We start from the raw sequence: 12,369 nt of genomic DNA on the forward strand, positions 1-12,369 counted from the left end.
GTATTATTTGATGTACTTATGCTGCACTTTTATTAATATGGTTGCTAAATATAAACATTCTCAATCACTATCTAGACCATCACTTGTGAGTAACCCAATGAATAAAAAAAATGAAAATAACAAAAAAACTACATCAAACCATATATTAAATTCATTAATGTATAGTAGTCAGTTTCTTAGTAAATTAATTAAATATTTTTAAAGCTTTTAAAAACATCCCCATTAGAGATCTTGCACATAAGAAAGAGCTCAATAAAGATTCCCTCAAAGGTCAGCAACAGGCACAATTAGTGGAAATTCCAGATGGCAGTATAGGTTTCTGGCCAGTTTTGAGTGGAGCTATCTTCTAGCATGATGCACATTTAAATTGGTACAACTGATTGTGGAAACATAATTTGCATTGAACATAACTTGGCCTCAAGACTCCTCGATCTTTGGCATTGGTTTGGCCAGATTGTCATAAACAAATTAGTGGAAATCTCAGAACACTAGATCTCACATTCCATTCACGTACTTTGCAATGTTACAAGAACAAACTTGAAAAAAATATTTAAGATCAAAGTCACTTACTAAACATTAGCTCCTCTCCAGCTCTTTTCCGTGACTGATCCCCTCTAATTAAATGAGAAGGTAGAAAATAAGGGTCAAAATCTCTACACATTTGAGACCACAACAGAACAAGCTGTTCTGTCAGTGGAAGTAAAAAACATGTGAGAGTAGCAAAGTAATTGCACCTTCATGTGCCACTGCACTTACAGCTAAGGGGAAAGTAGCTTTAACTTATATTTTGGGAAAAGTTATTAGTTATCAACCAGATTATTTTCCAGAAATCAAGTTGTCTGGTATGTGGGGCATGTTTATGGTATTTAATTATTAGTTCTGCCTACCACTTTAGACACTGGTCAAGTCAGCAAGTGTGCCCCCCCCCTTAATGACTGTAGTAATTACGGAGATCAAGCTGTGCTTCTTCTCACAGTGCAAGTTCACCATTTCACAAGGCTGAAATACTTAATGAAGCAACCTTGACTTAACGCGTTTACAATGACAGGGGCAGATCTCAATTCTTCTTCCTCTGAACCTTGGAACAACAAATAGGGCCTCTAACGAGAGGCTGGTTTTAAAGAGCATCTTGAAGGAGAAAAGTGAGGTAGAGAAGGGTCTGAAGGGAACTTAATTAAACATGTTGCTGAAGGCACAAACATCATTGATGGGACAATTAAAATCAGTGATGTTCAAGAGGTCAGAATTAGAGGAAGACAGATATCTTGGAGGGTTTCTGCAGCAGATGAGCCGAGATGAGGGATGTTACAGAAGTGGAAACAGGCAGTCTTAGTGATGGTTGAAATATGTGGTCTGAGGCTCATTTCGGAAGTCAAATATAACACCTAAATTGGCTTAGCATCAGACAGTTGGTAGAAAAAGTGGTAGCTAGGAATTGAAGATTTGAGCAAGGACTGCGACCCCTGACTTCAAACATCCCAATATTTAACTGGAGAAAATTTCTGCTCGTCCAGTACTGGATGTTGGATAAACTTACAATAAAGTTTTTTAAAGTTTATTTATTAATGTCACAAGTTGGCTTACATTAACACTGCAGTGAAGTTGCTGTGAAAATCCCCTAGATATCACGCTCGCCTGTTCGGGTACACTGAGGAGAATTTAGCATGGCCAATGCACCTAACCAGCACATCTTTTGGATTGAGGAAGGAAACCGGAGAAGCCGAAGGAAGCCCAAGCAGACACAGGGAGAACGTGCAGACTCCACACTGACAGTGACCCAAGCTGGGAATCCTGACGCTGTGAGGCAGCAGTGCTAACCATTGCACCACTGTGCCATCCAGTGGAGGAAACGAGAGAGCTGGTGGTAAGGTAGGGCTGAATGTCTTCAGCGTATCTGTGAAAATTAACTCTGTGCTTTTAGATGATATCACCATCATTATGTCACCAGAAGTGGGGCAAGAATAGTTTGCTGGGGAACACACAAGGTAAAAGTGCAGGAAGATGAAACAGAAGCCAATGCAAGTGATAGCGTGGCTCTATTTCAACAAAATATGTCACAACGTGCTTCAGAGAAGCACAATTTGACACAGCATCACTGCATGAGATGACTGGGCAGATGACAAACTTGTCAAAGAGGTACATTTTAAAGAGTATCCTAAAGGAGGAAAGAGAGGTAGGTTGAGAGGTAGAAAGGTTAAGAGAGGGTGTTCCAGTGCTTAGAAGAGCTTGGCAGCTGAAGGTCCGGCCATCAACAGCGAAGAAATTAAACTCTGGAACGTTCAAAAGACCAGAATTGGAGGGGTGTGTGTGTGTGTATTAATACATCATGTGATTCATGCCAGCCAGCCCCACTGTTCAGAGAACCTTTTAAAGGGAGCCCCAATCTCCGCATTTGCGGATAGGTCTCCCACCCCACCGATTGAATTGAAATGGTGACCCCCCCCACCCCTGCCTCAGTGAAGCACTACCTCAGCGAAGAAGGGCATGCTCCCCCACAACTGTCAAATAACTGGTCACCACCTGCCTCCCCCCACCCTACCCCACCCCCACTCCTGCATTCCCAAACTATTTATTTCTTTTGAAGATACCACAACTGTCAATAAGGGTTAGAGTCTTTGTAAACATTGTGGTCAGAAACAATTGGGGTACTTATGATGCATTCAAGCATGAAGGGGGAGGTAAAAATTAAGGACAGTTGACTGGAGACTGAGTAGAAATCCATTGAGCTGTTATTGAAAACCTATTTTAAAGCATTGGACCAAAAAATTGAAAGAGATCAAAGATTTTCAATGAAATAGAGTGTTTCAGCTTTCTAGAAAGGCTCAGAGACTTCAAATAAAAGTTTGAATATATTAGGGTTGAGTGAATGGTTGTGGAAAAGGGAACCATCCCCCAGTGAAACTGATATTTCCTCTGTCAGAGGCCATCAAAGAACACTGCTAACACCTGAAGCGTCTGATACATAGTAAGGGCAATCCCTGCTGCAGAATGGAGTGCTGCTGTGATTTAAAAGCCTGCCAGCTGTCCAGTGGGCATGGAGATTAAAGTGATCTGGCCACTTCAGAATTTTCACAGTTGACAAACAGGAATGCAGATTTTGATCAAAGACCGCCTGGAATCACCATGAAATCACCACACCGGGGTAATCTTCAGGTCTGAAAGGGCAGTTCCACCATGAAATCCCCATCCTGTCATCTATTGTCCCCCCAGTCTGAGCCATCCAACTTCATTGAAGAGGACAATGGTAGTGTCCAGTGGTGTACCACAGGGATCTGTGTTGGGCCCCCTATTGTTCATCATTTATATAAATGACATTGGTGACTATGTGGGGGATGGGATTAGTAAATTTGTGGATGACAAAGATTGGACAGGTGGTTAACACACGGAGTGTCTTGGGCTTCAAGAAGATATAGGCAGAATGATCAAATGGGCAGATAAAATTTAATTCTGAAAAATGTGAGGTAATACACTTCGAAGGAGTAATTTGACCAGAAAGTATTCAATGAATGGTAGGACATTAGAAGTTCTGTGGAACAAAGTGATCTTGGTGTGCTTGTCCACAGATCTCTGAAAGCACAAGGGCATGTTAGTCAGGTGGTGAAAAAGGCATTTGGGACACTTGCCTTTGTCAATTGAGACATACATTACAAAAGCACGGAAGTCATGTTGGAATTGTATAGAGCTTTGGTGAGGCCATACGTAGAGTACTGTGTGTAGTTCTGGTCGCCACATTATCAGAAGGATGTGGTTGCACTGGAGGGGGTGCAGAGGAGATTCACCAGGATATTGCCTGGGGTGGAACATTTAAGTTATGAAGAGAGGTTGAATAGGCTTGGGTTGCTTTCATTGGAGTATAGAGACTGAGTGGCAACCTGATCAAGATGTACAAGATTATGAGAGACATGGACAGAGTGGATAAGGAGCAGTTAGAACATGGCACACAGAACAGTACAGCACAGTACATACAGGCCTCGATGTGCCGAGCTTGGTCCGAAACCAAGATCAAGTCAGCTCACTCCATGTCATTCTGGTGTGCTCCATGTGCCTATCCAATAACCGCTTGAAAGTTCCTAAAGTGTCCGACTCCACTATCACACTATCACAGCAGGTAGACCATTTCACACCCCAATCACTCTCTGAGTAAAGAGCCTACCTCAGACATCCATCCTATATCTCCCACCATAAACCTTACAGTTATGCCCCCTAGTAATAGCTACATCTACCCGAAGAAATAGTCTCTGAACATCCACTCTATCTCCCTCCCTCATCATCTCGCAAACCTCTATTAAGTCATCTCTCATCCTCCTCCACTCTAAAGAGAAAAGCCCTAGCTCCCTCAACCTTTCTTCATAAGGCCTACCCTCCAATCCAGGCAGCAGCCTGGTAAATCTCCTCTGCACTCTCTCTAATGCTTCCACATCCTTCTTATAGTGAGGAGACCAGAACTGCACACAATATTCCAAATGTGGTCTCACCAAGGTCCTATACAGTGGCAGCATAACTCCACGGCTCTTAAACACAAACCCCCTGTTAATAAACACTAACACAGTAAAAAGTCTGACAACACCAGGTTTTAGTCCAACCGATTTATTTGATAATACTCACAAGCTTTCGAGGGGACTGCCTCTTCGTCAGGTGAATGGAGAGTTCTGGCCTCAGACAGAGCATATAAAGCACAGACAGTTTAGAGATTACTGATTGGAATGCGAATCCTTACACCTAACCTGCTGTTCAAGACCTGAAGTGGCTGACAATGTGAGTGGAAGGAGCACTGATCACAGGTTACAGAGATGTGTATTGTCTCCAGACAGTACAGTAAGTGAGGTTTTGCAAACCCAGGCAAGTCACAGGGGTTACAGATAGTGCGACATGAACCCAAGATCCCTGTTGAGACCGTCCTCATGTGTGCGGAACTTGGCTATCAGTCTCTGTTCAGCGACTCTGCGCTGTCGTGTGTCGTGAAGGCCGCCTTGGAGAATGCTTACCCGAAGGTCAGAGGCTGAATGCCCGTGACCACTGAAGTGTTCGCCAACAGGAAGGGAACAGTCTTGCCTGGTGATTGTCGAGCGATGTTCATTCATCCGTTGTCGTAGCAATGTTCATTCATCCGTTGTCCGCACACATGAGGACGGTCTCAACAGGGATCTGGGGTTCATGTCGCACTATCTGTAACCCCCGTGACTTGCCTGGGTTTGCAAAACCTCACTTACTGTACTGTCTGGAGACAATACACATCTCTGTAACCTGTGATCAGTGCTCCTTCCACTCACATTGTCAGCCACTTCAGGTCTTGAACAGCAGGTTAGGTGTAAGGATTCGCATTCCAATCAGTAATCTCTAAACTGTCTGCGCTTTATATGCTCTGTCTGAGGCCAGAACTCTCCATTCACCTGACGAAGAGGCAGTCCCCTCGAAAGCTTGTGAGTATTATCAAATAAATCGGTTGGACTAAAACCTGGTGTTGTCAGACTTTTTACTGTGTTTACGCCAGTCCAACGCCGGCATTCCCACATTATAAACGCTAACACACTATAGGCCTACCTCACGGCTCTATCCACTTGATGGCAACCTTCAGAGATCTGTAGATATGAACTCCAAGACCTCTGTTCCTTCACATTCCTCAGAACCCTGTCGTTCACCCTGTAATCGGCATTCAAATTTGTCCTACCAAAATGAATCACCTTGCGCTCATCAGGGTTAAACTCCATCTGCCACTTTTCTGCCCAGCTCTGCATCCTACCAATGTCTCTTTGCAGCCTACAACAGCCTTCCACCTCATCCACTACTCCAACAATCTTGGTGTCATCAGCAAATTTACTGACCCACCTTCAGCCCCCTCCTCCAAGTCATTAATAAAAAAAAAGTCACAAATAGCAGAGGACCCAGCACTGATTCCTGTGGTACACCGCTGGAACTGGAATTCAGTCTGAAAATTTTCCATCCACCAACTCCCTCTGTCTTCTATGAAACAGCCAGTTACTTATCCAATTGGCCAAATTTCCCTCTATCCCACACCTCCTTACTTTCTTCATGAGCCTACCATGGGGAACACTATCAAACACCTGTATATGACATCAACTGCTCTACCTTCATCTACACACTTTGTTACCTCTTCAAGGAATTCAATCAAATTTGAGAGTTGTTCCCCTGAGTTGATGGGTTAGCCATGAGGGGACAGGCTTACGGTGAGGGGCAGGAGATTTAGGGAAGATGCGAGGAAAAATTTTGCCTGGAGGATGGTGATGGTCTGGAATGCGCTGCCTCGGGGTGTGGTAGAGGCGGGTTGCGTCACATCCTTTAAAATGTATCTGGACATGCATTTGGCACATTATAATGTTCAGGACTATGGGACTAGTGCTGGCAGAAGGGATAAGATGGGAGTTCGGTTGTTTCTAACGTGCTGGTACATCCCTCTGCATCCCCACCCTCAGGATGTGGAGATGCCGGCATTGGACTGGGGTAAACACAGTAAGAAGTTTCACAACACCAGGTTAAAGTCCAACCAGTTTATTCACTAGTAAACCCACAAGCTTTCAGGGCTTGTCCCTTCCTGGTGCTGTGAGACTTTTTACTATGTTCCCCACCCTCAGGCCAGGGTATCAGTGCCAGGGGGCAGTGCACTGCTGCCATTATCAAGGCATGTAGCCTAAAGGTGGGTCTCAGAGCCAGGGGCAGGAAAGGGGGGGGTGCTGAGTGAGGGTTCTATCAGATCACCCTCATGCCTGCGTGTGTAGGGTGGGTGCTGATGTTACTTGAGTGCAGGTATTGGGGGGGGGGGGGGGGGGGGCAGGGAGTGAGAATGCCCGTCTTTGCTGAGGGTCATTATTAGCACCAAAGCCAGTGCGTTTTGTGAACGGGCTGTCAAGTTCGCTGATTGTCTTGTCTTTAGCGAGTTTGCATAATAATCGGGTGACTGCCTGTTCTGGGCGGGAACTGAATCAGGACTGGTGGGGCAGGTCGGGTGAATCCTGATTGCCTTGACTCTCATCGGAAATCCAATTTTTGGCCAAGACCCCATTCAGAGGGGCATTGGGACAATTCCCCATAGGGAGTTATGAATCCATTCTAGACAACATTTGTGTCGACTTTCCGTACAGATGCAAGGACAAAAAGAAAACTCCTTCCGCTACGGCTGCCAAGCTTGCATTTTAATGATCAGTAAATAAGTCCAGCAACAAACTTGGCGTGACTTGTTTAGAAATGTGCAGTGCTGCAAGTCCAGAGTAAAGAAGATCATTGTTGGAACAGGAGGGTCACACCAGCTAGTAATAATGTCTGTCACGAGTTGTTTATATTGGCAATTTTCTTCAAACCGAGAGATGGTCAGCAGATCAATTGAAATGACCGATAGGTAGGATAGCCCCATTCTAAACAGGTTAATCCAAGTAATTGGAGTCATGTCTGGGCATTCCAGTATCCTATCCTTCTTAAAATAAAATTACTTTGTATCTGTAGCAAGGATAATACTCTGGAGCATTTCAACTGTATGCTGCACACAAGTAGATATTTGATCCCGAGAGTTTAATAATCTAGGTTTGACACAACATTCTGATCTATTTATTATACCCTTTGCGACGCCAGTCTCAAGGGGTGCAAGGCTATCTCCTCTCTAGCACTGCTTTCTGAGGTAGTGCTTTCAGGAGACAAGTGGAGAAAGTAAACAATTAGGAAAAAATTGCTACTTAAAATCTAATGGAGTTCATTCCAGAAAGTTTTTTTTAAATTTGTCGGTGTCAAAAGTATGCTTACATTAACAGTGCAATGAAGTTACTGCGAAATCCCTGAGTTGCCATACTCCAGTGCCTGATCGGATAGACTGAGGGAGAATTTAGCACGGCCAATGCACCTAACCAGCATGTCTTTCAGACTGTGGGAAGAAACTGAAGCACCTGGAGGAAACCCACTCAGACACAGGGAGAATGTGCAGACTCCACACAGATAGTGACCCAAGCCAGGAATCGAACTCGGGTCCCTGACGTTGTGAGGCAGCTGTGCTAACCACTATGCCACCATGCTGCCCTTATTAAGATATTTACCAAAGCAAACTTTATAACTTCAGCAGGGGCTGAAAAATATCCTCATTAAGCAGTAACAAAGAAAAGTACAGCATAAAAACAGGCCCTTCAGCCTTGCCTGTGCTGATCATGATGCCGTAACTAAACTAAAAAAAAACCTTCTACTCTTACTCAGACCGTTTCCTTGAATTATAATCATATACTTTGTCTTATTCTAGAACACATGGAGGTAATCTATTGGTAAGTATGGAATCAATAGGTGGGATTTTATGACCTCGCTTGTCCCAAAAATCCACCCCAGGTTAAATGGACCTTTCCATGGTCAGCCCTTCGCCTGCTCAGATTCCCGTGGTAGGCGGGATGGTAACATTCCAGCATGAGGGTGACCTGATCCAAACCCTCACTTAGCACCCCCTCACTCCTTCCTGTCCCCAAGGTTTAACCGCATGTGTTATCAATTTTCCTGCAAATACAAAGAGCTCTGCATTTTAATCTATTAAATGTATAGTTTTATGTTCTTTGAACAAAATGAGTTGGTGTGGTTCAAACTAAACCTGAAAATGAATATGGGAACACATTAAGGAACAATTGAAAAACAGGAAACATGTTTTTGTGACAAGTGTCTGAATAATAGATTCTGAAAATTTATCATAAAATAATGTTTATTTGTCCTACTTAGTGTTATCACCACTTCTTGGAAATGAGTCTTTTCCTGTAAACTTACTTCCAAATAGCAGGTCGATCACTAATAGTCACATTTAAATACCTTAACTTTCCATTTCAAAATAAGTGCTATTGTATGTCGGTGGGCAGTGAAGCAAAAGCATGGCAATTATGTACAATTTATCCTGCAATTATACCATCACATGGAAATGACAGTTGTCACTTCACAGATGGTTGCAAATGTCAATTGAAATTATTCTATTCTCTATTTTGAAAAACAGTAATAGGGCAACAATGAGGCAAAAATTACTGCAATGGCAGTTTGGGCAGTGAATGACACTAATTAGGTTCTTTAGCTTCTCACTGTCACCGGACTATATTTGTGCTGCAAGCTGCTGGAATGTCACTGTTATTGACATGGTAATTTTACTGCTGCATTGATGGCCTTACAATCTTTGTGCCCAATGGCTTACCCATGGTCCCCACATCATGAAAGCCTTGGCCCTGCCTTTGTGTGGAGAATACTCCCCGCATAAAATAATGAGAGGCATAAGTCAGCTTGATAGTCAATATCTTTTCCAAAGGCAGGAGAGTCTAAAACTAGAGGGCATAGGTTTAAGGTGAGAGGGGAGAGATACAAGAGTGACCAGAAGGGCAATTTTTTCACACAGAAGGTGGTGAGTGTCCGAAACAAGCTGCCAGAGGTAGCAGTAGAGGCAAGTACAATTTTGTCTTTTAAAAGGCATTTAGACAGTTACATGGGTAAGATGGGTATACAGGGATATAGGCCAAATGCGGGGAATTGGGATTAGCTTAGGGGTTAAGGAAAAGGGAGGCATAGACGAGTTAGGCCAAAGGGCCTGTTTCCATGCTGTAAACCTCTATGACACACAATTACATGGCACTATAAACATCTAAAATCAATTGCTATAACTCTGAGGTATGGCACTGCTGAGGTAAGCGACGTGCAACATCTGAAAAAGCTACGAATCAAAAACTAAAAAATATAGCATTTTAAATATTTAGGTGTTGTGCACATACATCTTTCCACAGGGAAAGCATCCAAGAAGGGGCTCCAAAGTTCTAGAGGGAAGGAGCTATGGGTCTCCATGAATTAAGTGGAGAGTTGCGAACTGCTGAATTTTGAGGTTGAAGACTCTCCACTCAATTAGCATTCTAACATACAGGCAAACGGCTTAAACCTTCATTAAAACCTTCTCAGTGCCAAGGATAGAGAGCCAAGGCAAGGAAAAGTTTTGTTGATCTGACCAGGAAAAGCAAGTTAAGCATTCTCACAGTCTTAATTCATGGTTATCTATTAAAAGCATAAAGTGTGTACATATTTTTGTTTAATGGGCAAGTAAAGATTGGCCAGGCATTATTTGGTAGTTCAAAAGCAAATAAGTTGTAACAGTTAGTTGCCACGAGAGCAGCCTCTCCAGAGCGATAAATTTGCAGCCATTTTTCCTGCTTGAAAAGCCGTCAATTTCTGAAAAGAGCTCTTTCACACTCAAACTCATGTAACATTCTACCTGCAGGACAAGTTGAATGCCCAACATGCTAGAATGGGTGCAGTCTAGAGAGTGAAGCCCTTGAATTAAAGAACTTTCTTCAGCTTTGGACCTAGTGTATCAAGGCTTCCATGATCTGGCAATCATTGATTCGATTTATTATTGTCACATGTATTAGTATACAATGAAAAAAGTGTTGTTTCTTGCACACTATACAGACACAGCATACCATTCACAGAGAAGGAAAGGAGACGGTGCAGAATGTGGTGTTACAGTCATTGCTAGGGTGTAGAGAAAGATCAACTTAATATGAGGTTTCAAAAAACAACTGGCAGATAGGATGCAGCCATATTTGATAGAAGAGTTAAGACAGTGTGGAATACCAAGTTTAGGTCATGGCGGAGTGTAAAGTGGAGCACTTGAGCACACTGTTGCTCTCTCAATTGTTTCTAATATAATTCACTAAACTAGGAATCAGTCTTCATCCAAGAGAATGAGGACGATGGTATGGAATTCAGGCAGAGAGACTGTGAGGTTTTTGAGCAAATTGACATAGGGAAGGACAATATATGGGAGGTATTGGCAGCCTTAAAAATGGATAAATCTCCAGGTCCAGATGAATTGTGCCCTCGGCTGCTATGAGAGACAAGGGAGGAGACTGCAGGGGCTCCGACCCAAACTTTCAAACCCTCCATGGCCACGGGGGAAGTGCCACACGACTGGAGAACAGATAATGTGGTTCCACTATTTAAGAAGGGTTGTAGAGATAAACCAGGAAACTACAGGTCAGCAAGTCTCACATCAGTGGTAGGGAAACTATTAGAGAAACTTCTGAAGGAGAGCATCTATTTCTACTTGCAGAGGCAAACCTTGATCAGGGATAGTCAGCACAGCTTCATCAGAGGGAGGTCATGCCCAACAAACTTGATTGAATTTTTTGAGGTGGTGACCGGGTGTGTAGACGAGGATAATGCAATGTAGTTTATATGGTTTTCAGCGAAATCTTTGACAAGGCCCCAGATGGGACACTTGTAAAGAAGGTAAATTCACCTGGGAAACAGGATAATTTGATAAAGTGGATTCAAAATTGGCTCAGTTTTAGGAGTCAGAGGCTGATGACAGAAAGCTGCATGAGTGACTAGAAGCTAGTGGCATACGACAGAGATTTGTGTTGGGTCTCCTATTATTCATCATTTATATAAATGACATTGATGACTATGTGGGGGCAGCATTAGTAAGTTTGCAGATGACACAAAGATTGGACATAGTTAACAGTGAGGTGGAGTGTATTGGACTACAAGATGATATAGATGGAATGGTCAAATGGCAAATAAATGGTAGATGGAATTTAACCCTGAATAGTGTGAGATGATGCACTTTGGAAGGACTAATTGGACAAGGAAGTATTAAATGAATGGTAGGACACTAAGTAATTCTGTGGAACAAAGAGACTTTGGCGTGTTTGTTCATAGATTTCTGTACGTGGAAGGGAATGTTAGCAGGGCGGTGAAAAATACACATGGGATACTTGCCTTTGTCAATCAAGGCATAGATTACAAAATCAGGGAAGTCATGTTGGAGTTGTACAGAACTTTGGTGATGCCACAGCTAGAGTACTGTGTGTAGCTCTGGTTGCCACATTATTGGAAGGATGTGATTGCACTGGAGGGGATGCAGAGGAGATTCACCAGGATGCTGCCTGGGATGAAACATTTAAGTTATGAAGAGAGGTTGCGTAGGCTTGTATTGTTTTCATTGGAGCAGAGAAGACTGAAGGGCAACCTGATTGAGGTGTACAAGATTATGAGAGGCATGGATATAATGGATAAGGAGCAACTATTCCCATTAGTTCAAGAGTCAGTCAATAAGGGACATAGGTTCAAGGTGAGAGGCAGGTGGTTTAGGAAGGATTTGAGGAAAAATTTTACCCAAGGGGTAGTGACAGTCTGGAATATGCTGCCCGGGAGGGTGGTGGAGGCGGGTTGCCTCACATCCTTAAAGAGAATCCGGATGAGCACCTGGTACATCACAACATTCAGGGCAATGGGCCAAATTCTGGCAGATGGGATTAGGTGGAGTTTAGGAGTTTCTAATGTGTCGGTGAGGACTCGATGGGCCGAAGGGCCTCTTCTGCACTGTATGATTCTAGGAAAACAGCTCAATCGGGGGAGCAGCTCGAG

At 43.3% G+C, this 12,369-nt stretch overlaps 1 protein-coding gene across 1 annotated transcript in view; it reads right to left on the reverse strand.

The window, feature by feature from the left end:
* The window catches only part of cacul1 (CDK2 associated cullin domain 1), a 96,077-nt gene that overhangs the window by 8,415 nt on the left and 75,293 nt on the right, over positions 1–12,369 (reverse strand). Inside the window, 1 exon segment of the mRNA XM_080205850.1 lies at positions 571–614. Coding sequence (XP_080061976.1) covers positions 571–614 — 44 coding nt within the window.

The sequence above is a fragment of the Carcharhinus amblyrhynchos genome, chromosome 17 (assembly GCF_965287045.1).
Source record: "Carcharhinus amblyrhynchos chromosome 17, sCarAmb.v2.hapA, whole genome shotgun sequence".
NCBI classification, from domain to species: Eukaryota; Metazoa; Chordata; class Chondrichthyes; order Carcharhiniformes; family Carcharhinidae; genus Carcharhinus; species Carcharhinus amblyrhynchos.